This window comes from Scatophagus argus, chromosome 5 (assembly GCF_020382885.2).
Source record: "Scatophagus argus isolate fScaArg1 chromosome 5, fScaArg1.pri, whole genome shotgun sequence".
Classification (NCBI taxonomy): domain Eukaryota; kingdom Metazoa; phylum Chordata; class Actinopteri; family Scatophagidae; genus Scatophagus; species Scatophagus argus.
The window spans coordinates 20,819,564-20,838,031 of NC_058497.1; the positions used below are offsets into that span (position 1 = coordinate 20,819,564).

Sequence of the window (18,468 nt, forward strand, 5' to 3'; positions counted from 1 at the left end):
TTTATTCTCTCTCGTTCCATCAACAAAATTTCCCTTCAAACACAGGCTCATACAGACAGCCAAAAATCCAGAAAATTACATGACTGATGATTTGGATGACCTATTTAATTTGTAAGCTGCAACAGTTCATACATATGAGCTGATTAAAGTAAGAGAAGAACCGGACATCAAAGCAGATTTTCTTTCATTACCCAGTATTTGAGAGTATGTAATATCAATGTGAGAATGCGATCCACGTCAATAAGTTTGAACTTCTGTGTGGTGATGATGAACGTTGGTGAGAAGTGCGTGGACACAGTGCAGCGTAAAAGAAATCCATTTGAAGAAATGTAAATTAGGGAATGGATGAGGGCAGAACGAAAGCAAAAGCCAAGTGGCAGGGAATCATTAAATAGATCACGGTGGTGACACTACGTCTTTGAAGACACACACATCCTACTGAGCCTGAGCCTCGAGTGCTAAACAATGCCGATAGGCTGCGGGGAGCCTCTCTCAGCCTTCTTGCTGAGCACTAGCACTAAGATTAGAGGTTCCTTTAATCCGACAAAGGGGATTAAATGCTACGAGAGAGGCGAGAGGACCGCTCCCACGGAGTGGCTGAGATGAATTATTAACACCTCTCCTCAAGACTGGTGATCTAAGTCTTTAAACCAAATATCACAGACATTGGTGGTACGTCCTGCCAACCAAACATTCCAGGGTGCACAGATAAATATGGTCTCACTCAACACACTGCCACCCAGAAAGCGAAAGGGGCGTGTGCGTGTGTGTGTGTGTGTGTGTGTGTGTGTGAGAGAGAGAGAGAGAGAGAGAGAGAGAGAGAGAGCAACTGTGTGTGGAGAGAGCAGAGTAAAATCAACGCTTAAAACACAAAAAGATAACAGCGAGATTAAAATGCTAAAAAGCATGAATAGCTATACAGTGGCTAATGGTGAAAAGTTTGAAAAAGCCAATCACTGGACACAAGTGGTCAATCAATTCCCAGAAAAGACAGGTCAACTTCCTTCAGGCACACCTCAGTGAGTCATAGTTTTAAGTACAAAAGTGTAGCAGAGGATGAACATGACGTATTAAGTCCAGACTTTGACATGCCTAAATATGGTGACACAAAACATCCAAACCAAAAAGTGTTTCAAGACAAGGTCAGTCTGTGATACGAATGGGTTGTCCCCCAAGATCACTAAAAAATGTCCATCAAATCTCTAAGTTCATAGAAAAAAAAAAACAGAGACACAGAAAAGATCAAACCCAAATTCAAATTCATCAGTCATGGTTGTCCATCATCACTTACCCCCCTTGTTCCATCTGCCTTTAGTCCTTGCCTGATAGGTGAGTTCGGGACAACCAGACAGCACCAAGAGAAAAAAAACAAGTTCAAACACAGAAAGAAATCCAGACTTTGCCCTGGAAAACATGTCCAAGAGTTGCTGGCAGCCGAGTCACTTTCACATGGCTGTGTTTCCTCCTAGAGCAGCGCGGCTGTGGCGCATGGTAACCCACGCGTGGGCTGTCATCATCAGTCACGCTGGTGTCAGCAGTGGGTCTCTAGTCCTACCATGCTGCTCTGTGATGCCCTGGCTGGGTGCTGGTCTTTCACTGATGCTGGAGCTCCGAGCGAAGCCACATCTCTCCGTTCTGTAAGCTGTGCCTCACCAGAGCGCGCGGGAACCAAACGGGAACACACAGATTGCCACGCGACGGCACGGCTCAGCTTTAGCTTCATGCATAGGAACTCGCTCTCACTCAAGCTCACACACACACACTCACGCACACACTCCCACTCTCTCTCTCTCCATCTCTCTCACGCTCACTGCTGCCACCGCTGTTGATGCCGACGCCGCTGCTGGAGCTGCTGCTGAATTATTTCCTGCCCTCCTCACTCTGGGTTTCAGTGGGAATTTATTCCTCTGCACTGTTTTGCTCAGGAGGTTCACATCCAGGCGGAGACAAGAGGTAGTAGCACAATCCACCTTCTGCACTCTAGAAAGAATCTTTCAGAGGCATGTTGGATTCAGGCTGTCTGGTAGGCAAGCAAGAATAAAAGGTTGCTGGGGAAGGCAAAGGGTGTAGAGGACGGACAAGGTCCACATTTGCAGAGGTACTCTTTATCTGTGAGATGTGCATGGAGCTTGCATTACTCTTGCCAAAGTAAGATGCTAGTCTTCACTAGGGGCAATAGAGCAAGGAAAGAAGGAGAAAGAGGGCAGGAGAATGAGAGACCAGAAAGGTGCACTCTAGTGGGGAAATTGTAAGGGTTCTCCCCAATTGAACCATTCCCCCCTCCCTGCCGTGACAGCTCTCGGTCGAAAAAGTCTACCAAATACCCCTACACCAGTGCAGACAAATCAATCGAATAAAATCACTGTGGAGAAATTTATTTGGAACGTGCATTTTAAATGTGCACATTATACAATTAATATGATAACATCAGAATGTGTCCTGCACAAATATTCATTTATGAGGCATCAGAGTAGTTACAGTCACAGGTGCCTGAGCAAACAGAGCAGTTGCACCCCCACTATTAGACTTGGGGGAGAAAATTTGTGCTTTTGCATCTCCACGTTTGAGCTAGAGTAGGTCAAAATAGGTATATTTGGCCACTTAATAGCCTACTTGTCTGAAAAATGATATTTTCCACCCCTACCTCATCTCTTCCAGCTGTAGAAGGACAAGATACTCTAACTGCATCACTTTGTTCTGAACATGTGCCTGCTATTGTGCCGCACTCAGACAAGTGCAAACCGATATCGGTGAGTCTGACTCTGTCAGTGCGGGCTAAAAGTTGAACATCAAAGTTTGATGATTTTTTTTTTCCAGACAGCACAGCACGAAGGAGAGACAAGATGAAGTTGCAGCACAGGAACAGGCAGATTATAAAGCTTGGGTGTCAAAGCTAAGACTGTCAATCCAAGTGTGCTAGCAATGTAGTGCAGTGTTTCCAAGGAAAAATCTTTATGAGGTGGTCAAACCCAGTTCAAGCTGTCTGTCAGTCTTCTCTCTTGCTTCTTTTGGTAACTTTAGTAACAATCAAAAAAATTCTTCAAATACACACATGATAGTCAGTGAATCAACAGTGTTAAGATTCGTTATTTAAATTGTCATGAATCTTAACCACCAGCAAGCACATATTTTAGTGCTTCTCCTCATTGCCCTTTAGCCTCCTTTTTTACAGGTCACTTTATTCAAGCTACTATTTCTCTTTATAATATGGCCAGGGTAAACAAGACAATAGAGACCAGAGTGTTACAGATGTAAGGAAAAAAAAGTGCTCTCCAAAGTGAGGGATAACATAACAAAGTCAGACACAAAGTTGGATCATATGTTCGCGAATAAGGATGCATTAGACTGTATGTAAGTGACTGGAAATGAAAAGCGATTTGAAATATGCCAAGATGAGTTACATAGCTTTGCATTGTACACTCTGAGACAACACATTATCTGTCACTCACTGCTGAAAGTACAGAATACAATGAAAAACTAATATTTAAATATATAGTGCAATATAAACTGAGGCTTATAATGAAAGGGAAGCTTTATGGTCATAATTTAAGGCTCTGTCTTGCAGGATGGCACTTGCAGGAGCAAGTTAAAGGAAAAATTTCCTTCAATACCTCAACTTGTCTGTCACTAATCTTGCACCCACACTTTTAACTATCACTAGGTGCCTATGGGTACAGCCTACGATGTGATTTGATTGTTGCATTATGGGCTAAAACATAAAGAAAATGGGGTAAAAAAGCATGTTAGTAAATCATACAACTATTCCATTACAACAGCAATATAAGCCCTGAAACTAATAGCTACCCTAAGCAAAGAGTTAATAGAGAAAAATAAATTAACATTTACAATTATATAAAACAGATAAGAATAGTTAACAGTTACAGTAGCTTCATACTCCATTACATATCCCATCATCAAACTACTGTAGCTGCCTTATAGCACAACCTTGGCGCTTGTGGCAATGGCACAATACGTCACATTAAAAAACAACCATGTTCTAACTGTTTACTCACTACAGGATAGCATGACCATGATTTTCTAAGAGCCTGTTTGTTCAAAAGCAATACTCACTCTTATCTAGATACCAGCCACATTTCTCTGACAAAGCTCCAAGGTCATTATGCTACCAAGTTCATAAAACAGGTACTTCACAAGTGGGGAGTAACAACATGCCATCTCGTACACACATCACGGCTTTAATGTCCTAATTACAGCTTCTGAGAAATCCCGTGATCAAGTCCATAATTTTTTTACACAGTGCAAATTAATATCTTGAATCCACATAATCTTCACTCGTTTCCCACCTGCACATCACCCCCACCCTGCTTCAATCTCGTATTCCTTCACGCTATCTTACTTTCCCTTCTTAACAACCAGCAACGACACCAGGAACTATAATTAAGCTTTCTGCACATGAAAAAAAAAATGTGTGTTTTCTCTAAGACACCAGCAGGAGCATCTGTTGGCAATACCCATTTCTGATGACAGATAAACAAGCACAATGTTTGTTTCTCTCTGGGCTATTGCACCATAGGTAAAGTACATAATTCTAAAGTATGGCAGTCTCCTGTTAATTGAGTTATAAAATTACAAGGCAAATCAGCACTTTACAAAGTAAATTCAAACCTCTAATGCAACAATATATCTTGCTGCATGACTACATCTCAAAGTAGGAGTCTTTCATCAGTAGCCTGGAGCATTTGTGTTAAACACTAATACTCAGAGATTCTTCTTTTTGCATATAAAGAGCCAGGTGGTACCTTTGGGTCCAAATAAATAAATGATGTTGGCAAGGCTAAGCACTGAATAGCTTCGATTGCAAGCAGTTAGTGGAGAGCAACCTGAACACACATGGAACATGTAGGGCAGCATGTGCTAAATAGCAAGTGGTCTTCAGTGTCAGCTTGTTCCAGTCCATGTCACATGGCTGTGCTCCTTCATAAGCCACGGCTGTATAGAGCAAGAACCTTGAAAATAACAATTGCTGTTACAGTGGCCTTGTTGGATCTTGTGCACACGGTTGATTTACACCTTAAAAGGGAAAACTCTTATTCCAACAGTGAGCAATAAATTCATCAGAGTTCGGCATCAAAGAGCTCTGCAGTGTAATTTTACATTTCCCAAACCAAAGTTTATCTAAAATCTACTGTCCCTCTATTCAGCAGCCAAATGACAAAACAACAGATAAAGTCTGTGGCAGATATATTAACAATTATGTGTGAAAAGTTCTGAATAAAAAGTTCAGAAACAGAAAAATAGCACAGATGTACTGAAAACAAACCCTGCATGTGTGTCATCAGTGGATAAAAGGGACAGACTTTGATGTCTGCCGTCTCTTGTGTAAAATTAGTTCACACAGACATAAATCTGGTGAAGAGTAGCTGGAATTAGCATTCAGTGTCTTTGTCTAAGGTCCCTTTGAGACCATTACGCTAACCATTCAAAGTTGTTTTTGCTTCAAAACACTTTCTGCTCCTTTAATATAGTACTAAGAAACAGAAGGGGAAGAAGGGAAAGGGGATAAGAGGGATAAGAAGGCAACCTGTGCAGTGTGTGATAGTCGAGGCAGATGAATAGAAAAACAGGCACAGAAGTATTGTTGACTGTCACCAAAACAGTCACTGCTACTGCAGAGGGAGTAAAGCGGAGTAGAGTGGAGTGACGTGGTGGGGATGTAGCAACCCCTACATCCATACTGGTAAGTCTGACAGCTTATCACCCCCAGACAAGAGCCCCTTGGATAAATGGTGGTCAAGCAGTGGTGGAGCCCAGCTTCAGCACTGGTGGGGTGCAGGACAGCGATAAGGATGAAGCTCTACTGGGCAAAATGGGGGAACGAGGCAAGGGGGGCCCCGGGCTAAGAAACTCAGCCAACAGCGATGCTCATTCCAGCTCTTACTGGCTAAACCTCTTAAAAAATTTACACATAGGCATTCACCATACTCAGCAAATATAGGTTACAGCACGCGTGTGTCTGTGTAACTGTGCATGCATGCGAGTAAAGACAGAGCACGTTTGCTCTCGCGTCTTACAACTGCTAGTGTGGACAGAAAACAACTTGAGTAGATGAGAAAAAAAATGGAGAGAGTGGAAAGAAGAGAGAAAGGGAGAAAATCTCTTCTTGATGTTTTTCCGACGCTGGCCTCTTGAAAACACACCATGAAATTTGCTTTTTCACAGGAAGTGACAGAGCGAGCACCATGAATTGATCCCCTGATGGAGATCTGGCTCTTTGTGTAGTCGTTTTCTCCTCTGCGCATCTGCCTGCCCAGATACTGGATAATCTACTTGCTCCCGGCATTCCTAATCCAACCATCCATCCCTATTCACTCCACCCATGTGTGTCCCAGCACAGGACTGGGGTGTAGTTTGGAAGTCTATAATGGAATAGATGCAGTTGTTTGTCTCTCTTGAAATGACTGTATTGGGGCAGTTAAATTATTATTTTTCTTGCAATGCTAATCTCTGGGTAATGATTAACATTCCAATTATAATTTACCAGAATCTGTCAACCACATAATCAGTGTTGGAATCTCTCTTTTATTAGCAGCTGAATGCTGTCTTTTCCCTGATTTTTTAAGTCATCAGTATGGGAATCGCAAAGGCAGGTCAGCCATGCAGGTCTGTTTGTTTGTATTTTAATTTTCAGAAAGAATATATAGATTACAGTCGACAAAGGAACGTATTTGAATAGAGATCTGTTCCCAGTATGGCTCCTCGCAAACAAATGTTAAAGATCAAGAGCACATTACTGCTCTGTCAGCCAATACAAATAAGTAAACAAGCCAGACTGGAAAAGAGCTGCGTTTGTGGGGAACAATTGGTAAATATGATTGCAGTGTACACATGTGCCTGTCTGGTGTGTCACATGAATGATCACCGTGAAAACTGGAAAGCATAACGGCTTGTAAATGTTCATTAAGAACTATACTGCATACTGATTGTGATTACAGGTCATGCCCATTATTATTTATGAATTTGCATAACCTATCCTACACCATGAAATGGTATATGATTTTCTATTACATCAGAATTCAACAATTACTTTACTTCTCCAAAGAAATGTGGATGATGTAATGTTGAAAACTAATCAAAAATGTATGTCTTCAGCACCTCGCAAACATGCTGTACTAAACAGCTCTTCAATCAAAATTGCTGGTATAGGCATCCATATGTAAATTTTATATGTAACCATTTGGAAACAGCCTGGTCTTGCTATAATGCGTATGAGAAGAGCAATTGAAGTCAAAAGAGTGGCACAAGCTGAAGGTGCAATTACATCAGGAATAAATTCCTTTACAATCAATCCTTGAAACCGCATAAACTTGCGCACAGAATGTGTCTGCGAATGGTCCCACAAGTGAAAGAACAGAGAGGTAATAAGAATCAGAATGAGTTAGTGATGGCTGTCATAAAATATGGCAGGGACTTCTATTTACAACCCGTAATAAAACTGCCTCTGCCGGGATTTACGGAGATGCTTGCCCCACAGGGTTAAACCCCTTTTTGCCAAGGGCATGTTAATATCCTTCATAGTGCATTCTGAATATACGGGCAGATGGACATTTTGTCTAATAGAGCATTGCAAACTGGAAAGCAGGTGCTAAAAAAAGCAACAGTGTCATGCTTATATTGTATTCTGATGGCAGCGTGGCTCCAGCCTGAGGCTTTCCTGCATCTCTGAGACCCACCCAAACCGCTAGCATGTGCTCAGTTTCTTCTTCTATCTCTGTACTAATCAATCCCTCACCCCTCTTCATATCAAACAACTTTTTCCCCCCTCAGCAACTGAAATTGGAAATGGTAAAATCAAAATAATGTGGTCACACAAAAGTGTAAAATAAATATTGCATTAATTATAATACAGGGTGGACACACATTCCAAAACTGGTGCAGCTTGTGACAGTCTGAACAAGTTTCTGTGTAGAAATCTGACTGTTGCTTTGACAAAACCACTTTAACATGTTTGAGGTGTTGAGTGATCTTTATGGCTAGTACTGAAACCACTTCTCACGTTAATCATTATTTTTAATGATTAATAAGATATTTAAAGATTGTGCCTTCATAGAAATGACAACCTTTTAAGCTGCACTTGAGAACATATTAAACAAAGTGAGAGGGGAGGAATATACTTTAAGAAATTAGCATAAACATAGATTTTACAGAACTAAATGTATACATTGTTCTGGTTTTACATCATTCAAAATAACATAACTATTTTGTGTTCTTTACTATTTCATTCAATCATATTTGCAGCACACCAGATGCCTGCTGATAAACCAAACACTTATGTTTATGGTCCAATTTTTCTTGAAATAAAAGATATAAAACTTTCTCTATGCCTTGTGATTTATCCAAAATTTTGTGCTTTAGGAGGATTTCTCCTTGACCAAGATGATCAATCCACCAGACACGTGTGGCATACCAAGATGTTGATTAAACAGCATGTTTATGACACAGATGTGCCTGGGGTTGGTCACAATAAAAGGCCACTCCAAAATGTGCAGTTTTATTATGCAACAAAATATCACAGATGTCCCAAGCTTTGAGGGAGTACGCCATTGCCATGATGAATGCAGGGATTTGCCTGTGACCTGAATGTTCATTTCACTGTCACAAGCCATGTTCAAAGTTGTTTCCAGGAATTTGGCAGTAACTGGCCTTACAGCTGCAGACGATGTGTAACCATACTAGCCCAAGACCTCCATAGGTCCTCCGTATCCAGCTTACTGACCTGTCCGAGACAGCTGATGCAACAGCTGGGTTGCACAACCCTCTCACGGAAGTTAATGTGCATGCTTGCCGTTCTCAACAGAGTTTTGACCTGACTGGAGTTTGTACAAATAACCAACTTGAGTGGGCAAAGTCTGGCACTTCAGAGAAGTGTTCTCTTCATGGATGGATGGATCCTAGTTTACCAGGCAGATGGCAGACAGCATGTGCGGCATTGTAAGGGCACGCATAAGCTACAAAGAAATGATGGTAATTTGAAAGCACACAGATATCCTGACAAGATCCCGAAGCCAGTTCTTATGCCATTCATCTGCTGCCATCACCAGAGCAAAGCACAGTGATGTAGTAAACGTGCTGTTTATTCAGCACCTGGCAAAGGTGAAGCACTCACTAACCACTCACTAACATCTGAGACAATACTCAGAAAAAAGTTTTGCATCTTGTGAAAAACGGGAGCAAAAACAAAATAGTTGCATTTATACTTTTTGATTAGTGTACTACAAGAATACAGGACCATTAATAGTAAGAGATCTTTTGGTCTCTACATCAGAAAATATCCAAATATCTTAATTCTGTATACCATGCATGTAAACAAAAGCTGTAAACTGGTCGTTGGTGAGACTGGAATTATACTCAGGGACCATAATGCTAACTAATGGCATAATAAGATTAATATGATTGATTATCCTTTAATTGTAAAAGTGTGTGATATGAGGATGTTTTAAATATTGTGAAATGATGATGATCATCAGTTGAACAGCTGGGTTTAACAACAATTTACACAAATTTGACCACACCTACAGGATAAAATATGAAGAAAAACAAGGCAGAAGTAACACTGTAGTCCATGGAAACTGTGGCAGCCAAAGCAGAGATGTGATGCAGATATTAACAGGAATAAAACGTACCCTGCTGTATGCCATTACAGCATGAACAATGTTTGTTTACAATCACAATGCACTACCTGTGCTACAACTTAAGTGCATTATGAAACTGTAATGAGAAAAATCAATTTATTTGCCCTCTAGTCTCCATTAGTGCAGTGAAGGAGAAGGGTGCATGGACAGATGTGGACAGTCCTCCTGTCCCCATTCTGGCTGAAGAGTTTCACCTGATTACTGGTGTCACCAGTGAAGGTCACCAGCCCCACAGGCAAACGGCACTGTATGTGCTATATCTCACACTCAATTAAATGATATGTTTCAGCAGCTCTCAGTTCTCACTCCTCTGCTTTCTCTGTGTATCGCCCTCATCTCAAAACGCTATTACATCTCAATTACACACTCAGCTGTGGTCTGCAGAACAAAATTTTTGTTTTCTTTCACTGCACATCAATATAATGTAGCAATACTAATTTGAAATTATTCATGTTCATAACAAAGTCATGCCAGATGCTGGTAAAGTCATGCTATTCACATTTTACAGAAAACATCATCATCATTAGACTACAGTTATTGAGAAGTTATTTAACTCTGTTTACTGTGACATTGTACAACGAAGCTTCAGAGTAGTAACCACACTATTTGAAAACGAAGAAAAAAGTAGTGGGGAAGTAGAATAAACAAATAAAGCTTCATGCAGCAGCACAGTCTGTAAACTCACCAACCTGTGATGATGCAGACCCTCAGAGGGAAACCAAAGCCGCCGTAGTTTCCATTTATTTATTTATTTTTACTGGCAAAGGCTGATTAAATTTACTGATTTGTCACTCTAACTGATGATTTCTAGGCAAAATATAAAGCTTGATAATATTAACAGGCTGATAACCATCTTGCTTGAACTGCTGTTTTATCCTAAGGAAAAACACACTAAGGATGAGCGTGGGTCACATGAAAAGATACCATATTGAAACCATATGTAATTTTAATGGTAAAATTCTTCAATGGAACTTAAATATACATTAACCTCTTCAGTTAAAATTAACATGATCATCTACAGAATAATATAACAAATAAAAGCATAAAAATCAGCAGCAGAATTTTTGAAATGTACATACCAGCTAGAGAATAATAATGATGATAACACAGACTGAGTCACTCAATGCTTAACTGTCCAGTATCAAATTCAGACTTGTTTGCTTTTGCTTTATGTGTAAAAAATAATTATTATTCATGTTTTTAATCGTGGTTGCAAATCTACCTATCATGAACTGGTGCATCAAGTAGAAAAGAACTAATGTAGATAATGTTATGGAAAGGTGAGAAACCGGCTGTACTTATTTGTAGTCGATGTGTCACTAGACATAAATCATTCCCTCAGTTTAGCTTCGGGCTGTTGCACAGTCTCATTCATTTGAATACTGTACATTTGCAAACTACTGGACTGTTGGCCAATCGATCATCAGCTGGAGGCTTGTTTGCTCCAAGAATATAAAGGAACTTCACTGGGGTTCTTTATTATCAAACACAAAATAACTGTGGCAGAAATGCCGAAAGGTGGTCTGGGATCAGCAAAAGAAGCTCTCACAAGAACATACACCAAACGCATGGTAGGAGTGCTATTTAGTCAGATGAATGGGGTGACACGCCAAGTTTCTCAGACTAAGTTTCTGGAGGTGTTTACAAAAAAGAGATCCCCAGCCACAGACAAAGGAGTAGAGGAAACTGCCAGCAGATTGAAAGCTATACACTTCCATTACCTCATATCATCAGCAACAATCACATCATCTCTCAGGCACTTCCAGGTAGACTTGAGCTGCCAGCCCAGCATCCACACAGTCACCCAAGACTACAGCCCATCCTTCCATTTCAGTAACACTGTTGATCACTGCAAATTGAATGAATATAATAAGCCAGTCAATATGAAATCTACCCCCTTAAATCCAGTTCAAAATATGACTATGCAGAAATAACAGCAGGAGTGAAAAGCACTCTGGCTGAAGTCAGGTGTTTCCATAATGATATTCTTTTTCCCCTGCACTCCTTTGCTCTCTTCCAGAAAATGGGATCACTTTTCAAATGGGGCACAAAATGTCGCCCACCTCTCTTCATTATTCAAACATATATTGAAAATGTGTCTGCTTTTCACATTTTGGTGCAAGAGAAAATGCTTATGTCTGATTGATAAATACCAGCAACATGCCACTGTTTGCTACTGAAAAATGCTGATCAGCTGTCAGGTAGCTCCCGTGCTGATTGACAATACTGCAAAGGGCCAATTTTCAGAGGCAGTAAACTGGCAGTGATGTATATCAAACCATGCTTGTATTCCCATGTATTTAAATCAACAGCACAAGGCCAGCAGGAACATACTTTGTCATTTGGCTCATTTTCTAATTTGCGCATTAAATAAACAGCAGGCTTCCACGCTGGCTTTACTGCAGCAAACGCGAAGTCAAGGATTTTGAGCTCCGAGCTTGAGAAAGAAGAGACACAATATGTCCCATATGTCTCTGTAGATTATATCCATTATCAATTATTCATTAAATTTATATTTTTTCACTGATCAATCATTCATTTCGTCTAGAAAGTGTTTGGGTTGCCAAGATCATTCAGACTGACCAGAGACCAAACTTCATGTCACAGATCTGCTCAGGTTCTCAAGCACCTTTCAGTGAGTGAAGCCAAACCACATAATTTGCTGACCTATGTGTGTGCCTTTCATTTTACGCAGAGGCAGACTGATTATTTTCTCCATTAACTGATTAATTGTTTGGTTTGGTTTGGTTTGTAAAAAGTATTTGGCTGATCAACCACTTGACTACTTAAGTAGTCGATCAGTTCGAGCCTATCCCAGCTGACAGGCGAGAGGCGGGGTTCACCCTGGACTGGTCGGCGATCGCAGGGCGAACACAAAGACAGACAACCACACACTCTCACACTCACACCTAGGGGCAATATAGAGTAGCCAATTAACCTAATGTGCATGTTTTTGGGACTGTGGAAGGAAGCCGGAGAACCCGGAGAAAACTCACACAGGCATGGGGCAACATGCAAACTCCACAAAAAAGGGCCCAGACCTGGACTCGAACCTGGACCCCTCTTGCTGTGAGGGAACAGTGTTAACCACTGCACCACCCTAAATTTCAAATATTTCACAGTTATTTAAGACGTGAACTTATGCTGTTGAGCTACGGTGGAGTGAATGTGCAGCACCATCACTACAGTGGAGGCACACACTGTTTATTATGACCTGGTGTTGGTTCCTTTAAAGTGGTGGCAAACAAATTCCAACACATAATTCCTATTCAGATCCCTTCAGCAGGAAGCAAAAAGGTCAAAGCACTGACCTACAGAAACAATCCAAAGGGAATTCAAGGTCCAGCTTCAATGTACCCTGACTGGGGTCGCTTCCCAGAGACCAAGAGAGAAAGAGAAAGAGAAAGATAGAGAGAAACCTGCCCATTGACGTGCTGGGGCGGGACCGTTGCTCTCGGGAGCAGTGTTGGACGTTAAATCTGCCTGCCGATGAGAAAGAGTGGCAGCCACTCAGCTAGGGGGCCTCAAAACACATTTTAAATTTTGTCGAGATGACATGTTTCGTCCACCTCTCACACTGTGCTGACAGGACAGACAGTTAGCCCGCATTCATGAGTTTGACTTGAAGGTTGCAGAAAGTCAGTTGAAACTTGTAAATGTGGGAGTGGGTTTTTACATTTATGCTTCTTCTTATTGCTTTATTGTCCCCCCCCCCCCCCCCAACTAAAAAGCTATATATATACAACCAGAATTATTTATTTCTTGAACTGCAGTGATGATGCAAAGCTGAATATGAACGTTTTGGAGATAAATTGCTTGTCACCTGGTCAAAGCTGGCTGAAAGTCGATGGTTATCTTGAGCCTGTGTTGTGTGTTTGTTCCTTGCTGAACCTCAGCTTACTGTACAGAGATGTCAACATGTTTTCTTGTCAAGGACAACCTTTTTGCCTTCCCCTACAACATAATATCAGTGCATTACGCTAAAGGGAGTGGGAGTAAGAAAGAGCGAAAACAGAGAGGGGAGTCTGATAAAATACAACCCAAGAACCAGTGACACATTGTAATGTATTGATTGGTGATGATTGATTCTGTAAATCAATTTTGTATTAAGAATTTATGTTCACATGTGGTATCAAGCCCCACAGGCACAAAAACCTCTCTATTAACTGCAATGATTGAACTACACGATCCGCTAACAGAAAAATGTAATCGGGAAGGGTCTGCAAGTGCTTCAGTACTAGAAAGTTGGCTGGGAAACGGACAGGTGTTCAGGAGTTGAGAGGTCACAGCAGTTAGAAAGATTTATGAAATGTGGTGGAAATGAGTACACTGTAACAGAGTCGAAAGATCATTACACTGAAATAGAAGGAGTCCGTCATGCCAGCAAATTGCCATTTACTGATCAACGCTGAAACAGTTTCCTGATGCGACACAATGAACCAAAGAAGAAAACTCCATTTAATATTCTACAACACTGAAAATGCTGTATTCATTCTAGATAATAAAGTTAATGGGGTACAGAAATACCCTGAGGTCAAACGGAGAGTAAATAACCACAAAAGCTTTTATAACAGCCCTTTTTTATAACTTTTTTGTTACTCTCAACAGAAAAAAAAAACTCAAACAGAAAAAGCTTGCACACAGTAAGTAAATGTAAAGGAACAAAGTATATCTAACTATGTATCAACACTGGTCCATCAAAAAAAAATAAAACACATGCATACGTGTGCACAGATAATGCAATATACATCCCTGCCGCTAATGTCTCACAATTTCCCTGATCGACATTCAACAACAACAACGTGCAAAAAAATGCAGCAAAGCCCAAAAAAGGGGAGAGAAGAAGACTGAAAGCTAGTGCACACACTTTGCAAATACTGTCACAATAAAGTAATAAAGAATTCTTGGGTTAAAGCCACAAGTGGACGCCTGTGTCAGATTTGGAGAAATTCCGTCAAGTCATTCTAGACATATCATGTTCACCAGAATGGGACGGATGGAGGAACAGACATACAACCCAAAAACATAAGCCTCGAGTCACTGATATTACCGGAGCAGAGGCACAAAATCACACCTGATGCTGTTCTAATCCCCAGTGGTGTGCCAAATTAATACTGTGTAACTTTAAAGCATTTGCCATTTTAGCAACTTTGACTTAAGACTCTAAACATTTTGTTATAAACAAATATATCATTACTCCAAAGTCATCTGGATCAAATCTTCCCAACTTCAAACAAGATAATCACCCCATCTGCTGCAGATGCCGTCTTTTCCAAATTAAAATTGGTAGCGAATCAAGCTTTTGTGCCCATATGTTCATTGGCAGAACTTTCCTTGAAGGTCAGCCAAAATATTAACAGAAACGTACTGGTGTATTGATGGACAGAGGCATAACATTTAACAATAGTAATTCATTTGATTAACGAGACAACCAGATGTGACTAAGACACTTCTGATAGTGTTGTCAGTCTTCCAAATGGACGGGACATCAGTGCTCACCCCTCTGACATTCCAGTCCAAATGGTTGGGTGCAGAGATGTGTCCCTACATTTCCAGCACTCACTCATTTAAAAGACCCCTTCGCTCATCACTAAATCTTCCTTGGCCAATCTGGAGATAGGCTTTATACAGGACAGGAGTCCACTTAGGCTAGCCATCACCTTTACTGTCTCCACTGACACAGCACACCATTAACACCAGGTTACAAGCCAGGAAATCGAAGATGAGCTTAAGATACAGGGATAAGAGAGGTGGAGCTCTCTGTATTTGACAAGCATAAATTAGTGTAATGACAATGAGAGAATAATTATATACAAATTCATTCATTCATTTCTGTTGCATCACTCAGCAGACATTTTCCTATTCCCAGTAAGTCATTCTTCAATCCAAGTACTAACACTGAAACTCTACACTGTTTTCACATCTTTGCCACACAGATTAAATAAACCAATGCAGTCATGAGCTACAAAAATGTATGACAGAAATGTTATCCATTTACTCAATGACTATCAAATCTCGTTTTCTGTTGTGCTTGACGGGGCATGCTATATTTGAAAAAGATGCACAAATATGATACACAGGTTAGTCAATCGATTTTCTTCCTCAGGCAGTCGTGTGGTTAGTGTAAACACTCGCTGATCAATTCCATCTCACGGTTTAATTTTTGTGCCCAGAATCTATAAAGGTGCAGAGATCCTATAATCTCTTATTATTGCTTATTGTTTTCCCTAACGCACCTTGAAATGCTACTCATAGCAAAGTGTAGCACATACAGTTCTGGTACATTGTATATATTGAGATAGACTGCATTAACTAGATTTTGCCCAAAGGACTGGTATTAATGCATTTGTGTTACATTTCAGATAGAAACACTCTTCATATCCTACACAGTGTAAATGAAACAAAGTGTGCATAAAATCAGTGTTTTTCTTGTTGTGTCACTCGTTCCACAGTGTTGGCAGCATTAATTATTCTCATGCTGTTGTCATTTGAACTTTAATACCAGAAGCAGAGTTGGCTGATAAATGACACTGTTATTTGTTCACATACAAACTCTGCACAAGTGCAATTCATCAAATTAAGCTGAAAAAGCTACACTGATTAATTATTTTGACATTATGTTAGGTAACAAAATCAAATGAAAAACACTGTGACTCAACAAACAAAGTATGCTCCAGATCATATGCATAGCTTATATCCAGCAATACATGTTGTCAGCTGAGATAGGCTCAAACTGAAATCATTGTGTGGTGTTACACCACTAATCAACCTGTAATATAAATGATATAATCTGTTTTGTTCATTATCACCTGTTTTAATAAAACTAATGCTGTCTTAGTTAATATTCTGTTATTCTATAGTGAAACACTTAAAACTTCCATCATCATCATCAACTCTTCCTAATTAAACAGATGCAATGGGAGCACTAGGGGTCAGCCATGGCCTAGAGGTTGGAGAAGCGGCTTATGCCTGGAGGGTCATCGGTTTGATTCACCCACCGGACAGGCAGGAAAAATTTGGGTGTGGTGGAGTGATTAATGAGAAAAAACCCCTCCCCACACCAGCACACCAGCCAGCTAACCCATTAGCTGGCTGGTGTGCCCTTGAGCAAGGCATTAACCCCAAATTTGCTCCCCGGGCGCCAAACAGTGGCAGCCCAAAGCTCCTGTGTGTTTCACTGCATGTAATTTGCTGAGTGTTGCATGTGCCTTCAACCAAGGATGGGTTAAATACAGAGGAAAAATTCAGTGTGTGTATGTAAGATATATATATTGCCAATAAAAGCTGATTCTTCTTCTTCTTCTTCTAGTGCACAGCAACTGGGCAAATGCTACAGTCAAATGCTGACTTACAGTACAGTCATGACATGGTTCAAAATCAAATTATCTACACCTATATTAATCATTACACTACAAGGAGACAGGAAGACTCCAAAACAAGGAGCAGAAGAAGAGGACATCCCTGAGATACAAGTTATAGTACTCAAGTAGCAGGATTACCTACTTCAAGCAGACACAGAACAACATCTCTGCCATCCATTATGAGTCAGCCCTGACATTCATTACACAGGACTAAGTGACTTTATCTGTCTGCCATTTCTGTGCTGGCCATGTAGTCTACAGTCGTCATATCAGAAGTTTATTGTTGGAAGCAGCTGCCTACGATTTTACATGAGGTTGTTGCTGTTGATACACCCTCATATAAACTACGCACATCCGAGTGCAAGCCGGAATTAGAGAACGATGAACTCAGCTGAGAGCTGCTAAAAGGTTCAGAGAGCTGTTGATTTCCAGGAGGGTTGGCACTATGCACCAAGCAAGCACTTCTTTTTACATCATCTTTTAAGTCATTGTTAATCCAAACAAATTCAGGAAAGGTTTCATCTTGTAAAGGCTATTGAACCCATACTGTTGGTCCAATTTATGTTTACTTTTGATTACAATTAGCTTATCTTTTAATTTTGGCGGATTTGCATTTCTGGTCCATAGTTATTGAACATTTTGACCATGGGCTTTTCTTTGTTTACTGTCCAATTTGCATCAAACATGGCTGGCGGTGTTTAAATACACCAGAAATTTATTTTCATTACATCTGTACTCAGCATGGCAGCCAATAGTGAAAAACACTTGCAATGGGCATGACTGATTACAAAATGCTGTTGTTCCAGGATGAGAGAATATTGAGCAAACCTGCAGTGACTTTCTTGACTGGCTGTAGTCCATTACACAAATGTCTGTGACCAGGCTACTGACTAATTTGTTCATAACCTATTCTTGCCCCCATTAACGTTCGCCTAAAACATAATTTGTGTATGTCATATTGTAATTACTGTACTGCACAGCAATGACTGTTTAGTGAGCAGCCCCCTAGTCTCATTTCTGTCAGTAGAAGATGGGATGAGGGGATGAAAATCATGTAAAAACCCTGTGTGATAAGTAACCTGCTGTGAAACTAGTTTTACGCTAGACGTGAGACGAGGACAGTGTCCTGGAATAAGGCACCTATGGATACAGACCAGACTGATAAATAGTGTAGAAGGAGCTGATATGTTGGAAAGACAAGCGCACAAGCCAAGCAGCTACATGATTAACCCTGTACTTGTGACAGAAGCTAGCGAGTCACTGAGAAGGTGAAGGTGAGGAGAAAGAGTGACAGCAGAGGAGCGGAGGAGAGGGACGGAGGAAGTGTCAGCGTTGCTTTAGGAGGCAAACAGAAACGCAGGCTGACAGGTGAACCCGTGAGGATTGACCGGCCTACATCCAGCTGTCAGTGAGAGCTCATCTGGCACCAGCAGAGCTTATGTGTCAAACAGGAGAAA

General features: G+C 40.7%; 1 protein-coding gene across 12 annotated transcripts in view; it reads right to left on the reverse strand.

Moving 5' to 3' along the window:
• robo2 (roundabout, axon guidance receptor, homolog 2 (Drosophila)) overlaps positions 1-18,468 on the reverse strand; it is a 294,014-nt gene that overhangs the window by 247,177 nt on the left and 28,369 nt on the right. For 2 of the 12 annotated variants that reach the window (XM_046389572.1, XM_046389570.1), the window contains exon 2: positions 1,292-2,020. The exons of the other annotated variants lie outside the window; for them this stretch is intronic. In XM_046389572.1, the coding sequence (XP_046245528.1) occupies positions 1,292-1,415 (124 nt within the window). In that variant the 5' untranslated portion in view covers positions 1,416-2,020. The remainder of the gene's footprint in view (positions 1-1,291; positions 2,021-18,468) is intronic. 12 annotated transcript variants of the gene reach the window in all.